Consider the following 15079-nt stretch of genomic DNA (forward strand, 5'->3'; position numbering starts at 1 on the left):
AATCTTATCCTCCACATGCCCCAGAGTAAAGCTTTCACAGGATGCCTGGTAACCAATGAGCCAGTTACCAGACGCTGCAGCAATATCCATACATAGGCTGCATCTCCCATACGTTCTCTGGATGAAGGTGCTGGCTACAGGGCCAAAAAATGGCATGGCAGAATGAGTCAGACTGATGTGCTCTCTATTTTCAGACAATGTTAAGTTCTGAGCCAGTATTTTTTGGAGGGGCTGCCAGGCAGCAGTGCCTCCTGACACGCTTCCTATATATGTTTGGGCAGAGTCCGAACCCTCCATTTGAAATCAGCTGGAGGACATAGTTACAGTGACACTGATGAAGCCACCAAAGGGGCTGCACTTCTCCGTTTTCTCACATGGTCTCCTCCTACTCTCCCAATGTTAGTCAGCTTAGAAAAAAAGCATCACTTAAGGTCAGGAGCAAAAGCTTCAATGCAAGTGTAACACTAAAGAATATATCAGCATAGGTTCAGTGCTTTTTCAAGATTTATGGCTCATACATTCAAAACAGAACATATGTTACCTTCATATTTGTTAAAATAAATAAATATAGATACAGCACTCTCAATCTGTTATCTCAAAGTTTAAGCTAAATGCTTCTACAAGGCCCCTAGCAGGACGATAATTCCTCAGACTGAAAGACATTTGCCACCCCTACTCTCTCCCAGTTCACAAATTTCTTACAGGCATTGCAGCCTCAACAAAACGTTTTTCCTCTGCTCCTAGAATGGGTAGCGTGGCCTGCTTTCAGGTTCAAAGACGCTTGTCAAAATGACACGTATGGACCACCCTGCACATTCTTGCAAAGCAAGAGGCAAAAGCACTAAGCATGGAAGAAAGAAGACTATTTACACTTACCTTTCCAAAATCTCTGAGATTTGCCAGTGGAAACTAACTAATACTAGCTTTGCAACAGCGTGTGATACCTAGGTGGAATAAAATAAAAAGTCAAGTTAGGCATATTTTGAAGCCACACCTCTTCTTAGGATTATGACCCTCTTACAAAACTAATAAGTTGTATAAATGCAGTACAATACCTCAGTGATATCCAATACCCATTAAACTACTAGACATAACACTCAGAGTCAGTGCATCTGCATGACACAGGTTGAAACGAAGCATGGTACCCAAATGAACTCAGGTACTTAGTCACAAGAGCAGAGAGAGGAAGGAATCATGAATTCTTTGAATTAGCTTAACTGCTCATGGAAGGCCTACATCAGTCTTGACTGTGGTCACCACTTGAGAGTCCCAGACCAGAGTGGGCTTATGGTCCCTACTATGTGTGCGAAGTAAGCACCATGAGGTAAGACAGACAGCACTGACTGAGCTGGAGAAGCAGTAACAAGCTGCAAATGCAGGCAAGCTGTGACAGCAAAGGGTGGGCGAAAAATCAAAACCATTTCCCAAGCCTTCACTGTAGAAATTTCTTTCTACAGTTACACGCTGGACTGGACTGGGAAGATGGAAAGCTACTGTGACAGGGACTATTTCTATGCAGAGTTGTTTGCATTACGTGGACTCCTGGCAAGCACTAACACAGTCCACACTAGCCTGAGCATTTGCTAGAATACTATAACACGACTTTTAAAGTCATGTTACAAGGGCACAGAGGAACAAGTTCTCCTTTGCTTCTATGTATTAGTATATTTCAGAAGAAAATAGACTGGTCTGCTAGCATGAAAAGGCTTGTGCCCACAGGCAACTGCTGAGCTGCTGGACCTTCAACCTGCCTCTTGACTTCTTCAGCCTTACTCATGCCCATGGAGTTCAAACAAAGCAGGTCTCCTGCAAACAAGACACCTCTTCCAGAGGGATTCAGAAGGCTCACGACCCCTGCCTCCTCACTCTTCTCTGTGCTAGGAAGCCCCTGCGTAACTTCAATGCATTCAAACATCCTCTTGACACGAAGGGGCTCTACCTCCTGCACTCCAAGCCAAGCTGTCACCACACCACCTCTCTCTCTACTATACATATGTAAACCACAAGTCCCTCCATCCCAGCTGCAGAAAGAGCTCTTTTTTCCCTAGAGAAGCTGTCAATCCAAATCATCAGATGAAAAGCACTAAGCCTTCTTGATTCTTGCTACAGGTGAATTACAGGATCTGATGTACTGGTAATACAGATACACAGCAACCCCAACAAAACCCTCTGCACACCTAGGGGCAACGTATTCATTACTCTTCAAAATCTGCCCACTGAAGAGGTGCAGTTTCCCAGAGCAACACAACTGACCCGTTCCTGCCATGATGCTGCCCTGGCCCTGCACTGGCACACGCCAGTGCTGGATGGTTGATCCAGTGAGCTAAACCAGTGTAGCACCGATGCACGATGCAGCCAGGGGTTTTAAATGGCTTTTGTCCACCTCTGCTTTCCAACGTGCTCACTGTGCCAGCCACAAGAAATCCCAGCAATAAAGGAGTAATTTCCAATATTCAGATAACCCCTTTTTCCAGAAGAACTGAAACATTAGCTCCTGCTGTGTAAGGTCTGGTATGTCTCCTTCCTTAACTTTACTGGCAATGTGACCCTCAGAAAACAAAGACTGCCCAGGCAGTGCTGCCCTCCCTTCCAGCAGAGACGCCTGGGACTAGATGGAGCGTGGCACACAGGGATGCTGCTGCCAACAAGGACAGTCTGCTTCAGTTTGGATGGATGAATTGCCACTGACAGTCTTGGATGGGTTGCTACGTTAAGCCCCTAGCCTGGCAGACCCAGACAGACACCTCTGACTTGCTTGAACAAGGAAGACACCTGCATTTCACTTTTGGAAAACAAACAAGCATCAGGAATGTGGTCTCTACAAGACCGACTTCCTGCAAATGCAAATCACATGCTAATGAATTACTCTCCAACAGCAGTGAAATTATTTCTCAGTAGAACTAAGGAAGAACTACCATCCCAACAGAAAAAACAAACCACCAGACTTAAATGGGAAGTTCATATCTAATGTATGAAAATGAGTATTTTTCAGTTGAATTTTCAGAGCCTGAGGTGTAGCACCTATTGCAGCACCATAACTCCGTGAAGTTACTTGTTCCTGGAGGAGGAATCGAGCACATTCAGAATAATGAAGCTTCTGTGACCATTCCTATTTTGCTCCAACTGCAAGCACTGACTGGATCACCTGTAGTGCTTATTTCATTACTTTTATCATATAATCATCCAAGAATACACCATTTTCATAAATTCATAAGCCAGGTTCGTTACATGGTCCACTTTCACAAAAGGCGCAAAGCAGAGAAGTTTTTGGTACCACCTGACTGGCACACGTGATCTAGCAAAAAAAAAGACCCAGAATCAGCTGGTTGCAGCAACGCATCCAGAGTCTGCTTGGCATGGAAGTACTAGTTCTTACACATTAAAGATAGATAACATTCAACCTGTAAGAAAGAGGGATGGGAGAGGAGCAGATAACTGATGAGGCTTGGGGCCATGCCTGCTGAGTGGAGTCTCACCACGTTACAATCTACATCCTGTTCATCGACGGCAAGCCTGATAAGTCAGAAGGCAAACATGAATGCCATTGAGGTCAACACTAATGGAGAGATTCAAGAAAACAAGCATGAGAAGAAAAACAAGTGTTTAACAAAAGCCTGCTTCTATTGATTAGCAGCGCTCCCCAGCCTCTTCAATGACTGTACATTCACAATGAGTGAATGATTGTACCAAGTCAGCCAGTTCTTCCACAATAACACCCCAGAATAATTGAAGTATTTCTTTGTAAGCAGGAGTGAAAACATGCTGAGCATGGAAAAAATACCACTGCAGTCAGAAGTCTGTTCCATATGTACGTAATCCATTACCTTACAGTACTGGAGATGCAATGTACAGATGCTGATAACGCAGGTTTAACTATTCAGTTAGAAGACACTGATGCCCCTTCTGTACGCAGCCCTGCAGCTTAGGAAAGAAGCCTCAGTTGCTGTTCAGACACACTGTTCAATACAGCATTTCCTGGACATTCAGAAGTTTCGCACAATGAAAGGCCTCAAACTTATAAAACATTTCAGAAAGCGCTACAATTCAGACCCCATCAGACACTGGGTGCCGCCAGAATCTCAAGTCAGCCAGGAATAACAATGCTTCATCTCAGACACAAATTTAAAAAGATGTCTTTAATAAATTGTCAGCTTTGTTTAAACTTTCCTATTCTTGTTTCAGAATACCAAGACTGAAACCAGACAGTGAGATAGCCCACTCGGTATCTTCCTAGCAGCAAGTCACTTCAGTAGAACACTTCTACAGACCACACAGCATAAGAACACATATTCTAGGTGTTGCACTTCTATTTTAGTTTCTACCTGCAACTAATGAACTGTGCTAATACTTCTACATAGTTCAACTTCTCCAGAACTCTCCTAGCTGTGATTAGATTTATTTAAATTTAGATGATGAAAACTGAAACAGTAGTCACGATAAAAAAATTCTCATTCCTCATTTGCCCATTTTTTCACCATCAGCTTAAAACTTTCAGATTAAAGATCAGCTCAGTACAAATCTGAAGACTGGGCTTCTTCCTTTACCATGTGGTGGCAAAGCTGAAGAGAGAGGGTCTCACCCAATCTGCAATTGCTAGCTTCACCTTAAAACAGGAATTTGGTCATCTCAGAAGCCTCTTCCAAACTCCATCAGCTTAATTCTGCCCTCCCAGTCACAGAAGGCTCCTGAGTGCCAGAAATGGGCACCAAATGCTAATGTTTATCACTGCACTGGAAAAGAGGCACAGTGTCTATGCCCACAGGAAGGTGCTAAGAGGAAGCTGCTCTGCATAAAGGAAACACTCTACAGGAGTTATGAAGCCTGAAAAATTTACATAGTGCTGGACAAAATTAGGTTCTGAAAGTAGAACAAAGAAGTAACGCCATGGCATTAAACACAGATCTATTCATTGTCTGGAAAAAAGCACAGTACTTTTTTTTCTTATTTCTACCTCTGTTATCTCTTGGGCTCTTTACTCTCCAAGATAAGCAAAATTTTCACACTTCCAAAGTGTGAGATAGAGTCTGGCACACTCTAGGACAAGACAACAGCAAAAGAATTTGCAAAGCAGCTCTGCAGGTACCTTGCTGGATTTGCAGAGCTCTGAGACAATTCTGTCTCATAGCGCTTCCCTAGATAAGCTAAGTTGTTTAAAGAGCCGAAGTTTTACCTACCTACAGCAGAAAGTCTTTTCAACCATGCCACTTTGACAGTTGCTAATTCAGACAGAAATATCCCGTAAAAGCTAAAAACCTGCTGTCTTTTGTAGAGTTTATATTCTACAGAAATTGCTCATGCATATTGATGTTGCATGCATATCTCATGAGTTCATTTCACTTTTCTCCAAGGGATGGCCTATTTTTTCGAGGTGTGTTTCAATCCTCACTTTTGCAGAGATATGGTTTCAGGAATTTAAAACAAGAATCAGCACAGAATTCTCAAAGAGATTCTATTCAGAATGAGTTGGAGACGTTATGATCCAGTTGGAGCTGTTAATTCATGTTCAATCAGGGTGGCACTAAAATGTCTGTCTAAGATGAACACAAGCCTGGCATAAAGAAACCGAGCTTCTATTTCTTGTGTTCCCCCTAATCAAAGGGTTTTGTACAAATAGATTTAAGCAAATAGGATTAATCTTGAGAAGCATTTCTTTTAATCCATGAATAGTTTTTGTTAGTTCTACAAGGAAAGGATGAACTTGGGAAGATATTAGTTTGTGTGTTGCATCAAAACTTCTAAAAACAGACTCTCAAACTCTTCACAAGGGTAAAATCACTCAGAGCAGGAGGCTCTGGAGTTGTTGCTGTTGGTAAGGTAAGCAACAATGTGGAAAATGGAGATTGAACCGAGTTGGCAGTAGAAAACAGGTAACACCTTAGAAAGAAACAGTACTCTGTATCAAATCATTTTGCTGAAGAACAAAATACCTTTAGACAGACTTTATTTAAGGATACTGAGGTAAAAAAAGTGACCTGCAAATAGACAAAATACTACTCTACACTCGCTTCTCTTGTGGAAAATAGATCTGACTCACTCCATGTCTCACTGGAAAAACTATCCAACTGCTCTGGGTTTTACTGGAGGATTTCTCAGAAAACTGCAGAAGTATTAGGATTTAAAAAGAAATAAAAGGACAACAATAACTTCTTTTGGACCATATTTTCTCCTTAGCTTTGATCTGCCTCTCTTTTAAGCATGCTTCAACATCCAGTCCTGGTAGAAAACTCATGAGGTTGCAGGAGCTTGAGCTGTGATTATCAGTGGCCATAAACATCGCAAGTGTTCAAAGTCTTGAAGCAAAGTTCTCTGTAACTGTTACAGGTTTCCAAGCGTTAGAGGGCTATTTTCAGATTAATGCCCCTTATCAGAAGGAAAAAGACAAAGTTACACCAAAATTAAATACCCTGCTTTTTTTTTTTTCCTGTGTTCAATCAACCTTAAAAAAAATGTGAGAAAAAGCCTTCCATCTCAGGTTTCACTCACAGCTTTGCTTACAATTTGTCTGACATTTCAGCCCCTCTCCTGATTACAGACTTCACCAGGAAGAGAAACAGAATTTATAGTCTGTAGCTGCAGTCAAGATATCACTGGAAAGTCTTGACAAACAGCACTACAAGAGCTCTGCTTCATTGCAGGGTTTTGATCTAGAGCCTGTCACTCAGCCTCTGGCATGCGGAGACCTAGTGTCAGTCTGCAAGATTAGAAGCGTATTTAGGAGCCAGAGTGCAGTTTGGGAATGACAAATACTGAAGGTTGATGAAGCCATCAGTGCACAACCTAGTTGGCCACATACTAAAGAAAGGGGATCTTAGGTTAAATTCTAAACTCCTTCTCTGCACTTACATATTGCTTTAATCCACCCACTCTTCTACACAGGACAGCAACAATTTCAGCTGCAGCTGCCAGCAAACGGGATCAGTAGGACTCAGCTAGGAAATCTCAACATACGTATTTCTCAAGCTGTTAGGCTATTCTTCCTAAGGAGATCCAGAAATAAATTAAAAAAAAAACAAAGAAAAAAAAAAACTTAAGCAAGACGGTCTGCCAGAAAGCTTTAATACAAAACAGCTAGGAGATTTCTCCTTTGAAAGATACAGAGCGAAAGAAATGCAGTAAGAAAGCTGCAAGACAGCACACAGCTAGAACATTGACATGAGACTCTCCAGCTGTACACACCGGAGTCATTCCTTCCAATGTAATGAAGTGTCTGAGAACATCAGCGCCCAATGCACACTGCGCTGCGCTCCCAGCACACTGTGAAACCCCAGCCACACACCCCACTGCTGTGCTTGGCTCAGACCCTGCCCAGGTGCTTTCCTAGTGAAACACTGGTGAAACAGACAATTCTTGGTCATGGTTTAGCCCCAGCCTGGTGGGTTTTATCATTATTTTTATAATCTTAGTAGACAGATTCTACTTTAGCTGGAAGCAGAACATTCTTTCTGGTTGATACAAAGGAGGATGGGGAGGACACACAGGGAGGAAGCAAAGGGCAGGTCACAACCTGAATTCACACAATCGTGACTGGTGGCTCAGGACACGTGGCAGCCAAGTGCAACTGGAAAGCGCTGGTGCATGCACACAGCCATAGCAGCATGCACACATTGAGCTTCAGTAACTTTGTAGTGAGTAACCCCTGTTCAGTTCCAAATAACATATTCCTCAACTTGATTATTCCAGCTTCTAACGGAATTTGTCTTTTGATTTAAAAAGACGAAGAGAAGGAACACCTGCTTTGTAAAACAGTTTCATAGTATACAGCACACACCATTTCTGCTGTGCCATCCTTAACAGGCACATAACAAATTTGGCAATGCACTCCAGCTGCTCCGGTGATTGTGGTGTCCAGCTGTAAGTTTGCAACATGAAACAGTTACTAAAAGACTGTTTTGGCATTTTTAATGACTTACGTCTTGCCTCTACCTCCCACTAAGACCATACTCATCTACAGCTGTGCATAGATATTTTGCTCGCTGCAAATCATACTGGTTCTAAGATGCACTTAAGGCGTGAATCACTAAGAAATGTGTGGGCTATAATCACCCTCCACATTTGTGGCTCATTTTTCTAATCAAGTTGAACATTTCAGCAGTCCTGAGCAATAAGGAACAAAATTGATTTCTCTCCTCAAATGACTTCAAGAAGTTGTTGCAAGGCCTGGCTCTACAGGAAGCTCTTATCTCGCTGACCAGAAGGCTACAAAAACTGTGTTGTTTTTTTTCCTTAAAAAAAAAAAAAAAAAAAAAAGACCTTTAGGAGCCAAAATAAAACACACTCTGAAGACAGTTACAGACATCTTCATGTCCTCTTGATATTCAACACACTACTAAAATATAGGCATTGTGAATCCGGTAGGCTCCGCAGCTCTTGTATGGCAGAACTTCCAGGATCTTTCTGTTCAGGAATAAAAAGCAGGTAAAGGACAAAGGTACACCTCAAATGTCTGCGGTCCTACAGGTTACAATTTCAGACTGGATGCCCCACATAGTGTTGGCTTGATATTAACTCACAGAACAGGGACAGATATAAACCTCTGTGTCCTGACTAACCTGGGGTTTACAGGTACTGCAAACCAGTATGTAATTGTTGCCAAACAGCACCACAGGGGTTTTGTGGCAAAGTTACATTTGCCTGTCAAGGTCTACCATTTATCATAAATTATATTTAAATCTTTACTGTTTGTTAATATACACCAATACTCACCAATGTTGGTTCTTATGGACACTAACTTTGAACATAAATTTATCAAACTCTGTTCTTATGTACGTGTATTTTACTATTTCAAAGGGTTTAATATTAATGCTTCTTGCATACCTAAGGGACTTGGATGTAGCCAGCTTTTTACTACTGTCGTCTTATGTTGCATATAAGTTTCATGAAGTCATTACAGCATGAGAAAGGATGACTATGCAAGGCTGCAGGTTTGCTCAGATAAGCACCCCATACCACATGCTCGGTCATGGTTCGCGTGGTGACACAGGAAGGCATACACACCAGCGTCTTGACATCTGGCTCTTCATGGACTTCTTGCCATCACACTGAACAGGCATTCTGTGAGAGCCAACTCCTTCGGGTAGAGCTGCTCATAGAGGCTGCCAATCTCTATGCACATGACTCTGGATCTGCTAAAGATGGTATTCGAGAAGGATCGCTGCCAGCATTCACCACGCAGCTCGACAAACTAACTGTTGTGTGTCAGCGCAATTTGAGTGTGTGGAACAGTTTCAGAGGGCTATGTTTTTATAAGAAACACTAATTTGGTCACATTAAAAGATGTGATATTAAGAAGGTGAGCAAGAATACATGAAAAACTGGCTTATCTCTGAAGGATCAGCAGTGATAAGACAGATCAATAGATTCAGTACTGTGTCATGACATCAAATACTTCTGGCATCTACCAAGTTTTTCTTCACGTGACAGAGCTAAAAAAATACATCACAAGCAGTTATTTCAAGGAGCAAGGGAAGTACACTTTTTGCTGTCCAGTTGAGTATTAGCAGGTTATTCAGGTTAGTGAACTGAAAACTACAAGTTCTTAAGTTTTACAGTTCCTTCTTGTGTAGTGGAAAGACTACATCAGTATCAATTGCCTGTAAAACAACACAACTATCTTTCCTGCATACCTTGTATGTGTTAGCTTCCTTATGACTGCAAATCAGTCTAAAACTGATCTTCTGATCAGTTCTAAAACTTCTAAAAAGACCTGAAGTCAGGGTAACATTTTTTCACAAATGGTTTTATCCGGTCTTTTATATCACCAGTCTAAAAAAAACCTGGTAAAAACTAGAAAGATCCATCTCTTCACTGAAACTGAGAAACTACTGCCAGTTATTTGGAACATTGCAGATATTCCAGACTTGTACGGAGACCCTCAGCAGAGCCAGGAAGTGTCATTCACAAACAAAACCAATATGACATCATCACACACTTAATTGCTCGCCAGTAACATGGTTAATTTTGTGCAACTGTTGAGTATCATACTGTTTGTGTGCATGTACCGACACCGCTACTCCAGGACCCACATCGTTCAGTGACAATTTGACAGTTACCTTGAAAACAAACTTATTACTATAGAATTAATATATTATTTTGGAAAAATACTAGATTTTATGATGATATCTACTTTTTTTAGAAGAACTGTTGTAAATTCCTTTGCTGATCTGCAGGCAATAGAAGCCATTCTGCTTCGGAGAGTATTGTCCTTAAGTGCCGAGTGTTGGTCAAGTGACCTTTTGGGATATGCTTCAATTCACAGGCCTTTTGACCAGAGAATCACAGTTTTGGGCAACATTACTTTGAGATTTTCTTCATGCATGTTTCAACAGAGATAGCCTGTCCTAATTTTAGTCAGAGTATTAACTGAACCCTCCACAAAGAGGCTTCCAGATGAACAGCACTAAACAAGGGGCAAACATTTCCTCTTCTTTCTCCTGGAAAGCAGGGATCCACTCACAATCCTTACTAAAATGGAAATGAGGAGTCACTTTTGAGAGTGCCACTTGCAAAGTCCTTCCAACTTCAGTATGGTCCTGGGATAACAACTACTGTAGCTGCAGGCCTGGCATACAGCACAGCTGGTTCTATCTACTGCTACCTTCTTTGTACTAATTTTTCTATTCAAAATTCCCCACTTGCTTTTTATCAAGTCAGAAGAATTTGAAATACAAGTTTCCTATGACAGTAAGAGATACAAGGGTATGCATATAACTACATGCTGAGTTTCATGCTTTTATCAGACACGCTTTTATCACATTTTAACTGATTTTTGTCTCTAACCGGGGTAGATAAAAACCCAAGCATTTTGTTGAAGGGGATGTCTCTTTTTCAAGCTTTTAAACATACACAGGGAATTCACACCTGACCTGCAGTCAGCCAGCAATGCAAGGCTTGTTCAGTTATTCGTTCAGTTGATGAGCGAGAACAAGTTAGATGCTCTCACGAGGAATTAAAAAAGGCACCCAACAGAGTTTCCAAGGAAGATCACCCTTTACTTTGACCCCTTTTAAGAAAATAGGAATTCAACAGTCAGCCTGAAATAGCTGAATAAAACAGTTTAAGAGAAATGTTGAGGGTTAATGAGCAGAGCAAGTGAAATATTGCTTAGTTGTTGTTGGCTAACAACCACACAAGCTGCAGGTATGAGGATGTAAAGCTCTGAAAACCGTTGCTGGTCTTAAAAACAGGTAGACAGTATGTAACAGAGAAAAAACATGCTTAATACAGACCCCTCCCAAAGTAACCAGAAAGTGAATCACCTAAAGACAACATGCAGTGGCAGAACATTCAAACATGGCTTTGAGCCCATTTATTGCAGTCATACTTCTTTGCTTTAGGGAATTGTATTAAGTCTATTCATTTCTTGCGATAGCAAATTGCTCAGATATCATGTCAGGCACTGCCTTCAACATTACAACTTCTGAAGACTGTCTGCCTTAAATACGAGCTAAAGCTGAAAAACACTCCACAACCACCAGCCCTCACAAGGGAAAGGGGGTGAAATCAGCAACATGAACTAGCACACTCCAAAAGAAAAATCACCACTTCCAAAAAGCTCAAGACATTACGAAAGGTAGTCTCCAAGAGGAAAAAAAAAGAAAAGGTTTTGATCTTGAGCAAATTAGAGGAAAGAAGTTAACATGGTTCTTCCAAAAGTCTGTCCCTGTTTATTCATATCCATTAAGTCAATGGAAAATAATGATAACAAATAGTTCAACATGTTCTATTCAATTTCCTTCTTTTCTAAGCTTTTTAATACAAAGCAAATTCTTTCCACTCCAGTTTGTCTCAGAAAACTAACAAAATGACAAGTTTCCTTAGGGGAAGAGAGGGGAAGGAAGAAACAGGGTTGCTGAAGTATTCTAAGAAAGGATGCCAGGAAACAAGAAGCACATGCTGCAGATACACAACATATTTCCAAGAACAGTGCAATTCTTGCATGACTGCTCCTAGCAAACAGAGTTAATGTGGTTCTTCAAGAGCTAAAGACTTGGTGTATGGCTTACGAGATCACAGTTTTTCAGGTTTCTAACCAAATTTATTTTTATCTTCTCGTGCACAAATCAAAATGTGTAGCACTTCATTTTTAAACAAATATGCAGGCATATTCTTGATATAATTGGAATCTGAAACGTACTCTCCTTGGGTCATGTTTGCTGCCAGTTTTGAGCTAGCAGGTTAGTACCACAGGTCAAACATAATATTTGCCCAGCGAGACCTCCAGAATTCTTGGAAAATTTATTTTGACTTTGGAAGTCCGATTTTAAAAACTAAAAGCATTGCTTTTGTTAATTTACTTCAAGGGAGCAATATGGCAGTGGTCACTTTTTTGAAGGTTGCTGTCTTCAAAGGCAAATGGTAAGGAGCAGAAAAGCCATTCTAAATCTTTACTTAATCACTAAGAAACAAGAGCAACTGGCAGCTGGATCAAAAGTGCTGATGAACTACTCTCATTTTTTCTTTTCTTTTGCCTCACTTTTCTTACAGTCTGCAGGGAACAGCATGTACTTAGAATTAACTGAAGAGATCGGATAAAAGTCTGACAGTCAAGAGAGTAAAACTTCATTTTCTGAAGTGGTGGATGCTGGGAAAAGGCACAATAGATGGTAAAATCAGCCAGAGATGCAGCAAAAAGCATGGGTGCGTGTTAGAGCCTATTGTCTATAGGCTTCGCAGTCCTCAGGATTTATGGTTACACTATTTCTGTAGGACACACTGATGTGCAAATAAGGATTAAGAGATCCCTCTAATTTTTTTTTTTTTAAATAAGGTTTGATTCAGACCAAACGAGTAGGAATCAAAACCTATCCAACACGATTCTATATATGCTGCCATCACCTGTCTTCCTTTTACGGGCTGTTGCAGAGAACCACAGACACTAGGAGACCTGTTACAAAGTAGGTGCATAGGTAATTTTAACCCATATCAACACCTAGAGCTTAGGAAACTGTTTTTCTCTGATCTGCGCTGGGACCAAAGCACACTGGCAAAGCAGAGAGAAACCCTGTTTTTATTGCTCTGCTGCACTACAGTAATCAGTTGCACAAAGAGAAAGTAAACCTCATAAAAGTCTTATTGAGCATAGTACCACGGAGCTGTCTTGGAGCGGGACTTTTCAGTGACGAATTAGTCACTACAAGAGCTGGCAAGTTCATTGTACTTTAATTGCTGTCACTGCAACAGGAGGGTTAATACCTGGCATGACAGCTGATCTTTTGAAAGTCTATGATTATTCTCTTAGAACCAACAAAGAAAAGTGTTTTTGTTAGAATTACAGAGTTTTAGCATGTCTTTCCATCTGTCAGTTAACGTCTCAAACACAGGGGTACCGATCTGCACCATTCATGATTTGGTTTGTTTCTTTTCTGTACACCCTCTTTGCATTGCACTAGCGCAAAGAGCTATAACGCAGGAATTTTGGTCATGAAGCCCAGCTCTGTAAAAAAAAGTAGTAAGAATCAACATTCAGTTGGGAAGATTTTTCAGGCCCCAGAACCAGGTGCCACAGTTTTAAATGTTTGAGTCAGCTCTGAACCAGGGACTTTCAATAACATTCTTCAACCCTCCATAACAGTAACATCACCACAACTTTTATTTCAAATCAAAGGCAAGACTCTGCATTTGCCTTTGCAATCACAGACTTAATTCACACCTGTATTAATGCAGAAACCTTTCCTCACCTTTAACGTGGCAGCCAAGCTGGCCATGTGTTCATTCAGTGTGCTCTCCGACTCCTTGTAAGTCAGGCAGGTGAACTGATATTCCTCTGGATCAAAGGCATCTGCTCCCTGCTGCTCCACGTCGTTAGCTACCCCATCATAATAATCCTCAATATCCCCAGGATCCTCATCCTCTTCCTCCTCCTCGCAATTAGGGTCATAATCCTCTTCATTGCTGTCAGAGCCCTGGCTGTTCATGTCCACGGACATCTTAGTGCCCTGTCAAACTGCAGACCAGGAAAGCAATTGCAGCTTCTTTTTCTCCTCCAAACTTTATCGTTCTTTTGATTTCATCTGAGCTCTGCTTCCTAAGGGGGGAAAAAGATTTTTTTTTTTCTGTTGCCTAAGAAATTGTAATAGAGGCCACATCAACATCATACAGGTGATCAAACAGCCAGGAGCAGACCAATCCCATGGCCCAGCTAAAGAAAGTTCTGCTGTGCAGGTCCCTGGTGTGGATCCACTGTGACTTTTGCACCTTCACAGCCAAGTCTTACAGGCAAAGCCTAAAATCTCAGAGACTGGTTTATTACATTCAACCCCAGCCCCCCGCACAGGCCCCAAGACTTCTGACACGTGGAAAGTGGCTCCATAACCTTCACAACAAATCTTTGCAGAGATACAACTAGATTTATGACATGAAGTTTTCACCAACAGCCTGAAGTGCTGCAGAAAAGCATCATATCAATTTTACCAACAGGAAAAAAATCACAATCCTCTTAACTACGACCACTGTAGCTAGAAAGGCAACCTGTGATACCCTGTGCGAGTATGCTTCAGAACCACAGCCATTAAGTGTGAGTTTGGAAAACACAACTAGCAAACGTCACTCATATGCACCGCATTTAACAGACTTCGACATCAACCCAAAAGAAACGGTGAAATTAGTTAATCCCTTCAAGGAAGTTCTGCTGGATGTGATGTGGCTTGGCCCTTACATCTGAGGGAAGAATAAAAGAAATTCTCACATTGTATTACCTTCTCCATATACACTTATTACCTTCTGAATGTAGAAATTTATGCTTGGGTGTTCACAGCTGCTATTCCAGAAGAATCAGAACAGCATATATTTATCTTTTTTTTTTTTTTAGATTTGCACTGGTATGGGCAAAGTCACATATTTGACTTTACTAATTGGAACTACAAAGCTTTTGCTTGAATAACTAAACCATCATGAATGCAAGTTCTAAGAGGTTCAGCAGTAGAGCACGTATCAACCCTGAGTTATGGTCATCTCATATTTAGTCACACATTTTCATTTAACAAAATAATTTAGTTTCAAGAGAGAATGTATTAAATACAAAAGACTTAACGCTGCAACCAAATTTTACATATAAAAAACATACACAAAATCTAAACTGTCT

At 41.1% G+C, this 15079-nt stretch overlaps 1 protein-coding gene across 2 annotated transcripts in view; it reads right to left on the reverse strand.

Annotated features, from left to right (window-relative positions):
* ARIH2 (ariadne RBR E3 ubiquitin protein ligase 2) overlaps positions 1 to 15079 on the reverse strand; it is a 34049-nt gene that overhangs the window by 16129 nt on the left and 2841 nt on the right. Inside the window, exons 2-3 of one of the 2 annotated variants that reach the window (XM_054076634.1) lie at positions 13677 to 14023; positions 877 to 944 (exon numbers count right to left, since the gene is read on the reverse strand). In XM_054076634.1, the coding sequence (XP_053932609.1) occupies positions 877 to 944; positions 13677 to 13925 (317 nt within the window). In that variant the 5' untranslated portion in view covers positions 13926 to 14023. The remainder of the gene's footprint in view (positions 1 to 876; positions 945 to 13676; positions 14024 to 15079) is intronic. The other variant, XM_054076635.1, reaches the window with a different exon arrangement.

Source organism: Cuculus canorus, chromosome 11 (assembly GCF_017976375.1).
Source record: "Cuculus canorus isolate bCucCan1 chromosome 11, bCucCan1.pri, whole genome shotgun sequence".
NCBI lineage: Eukaryota > Metazoa > Chordata > Aves > Cuculiformes > Cuculidae > Cuculus > Cuculus canorus.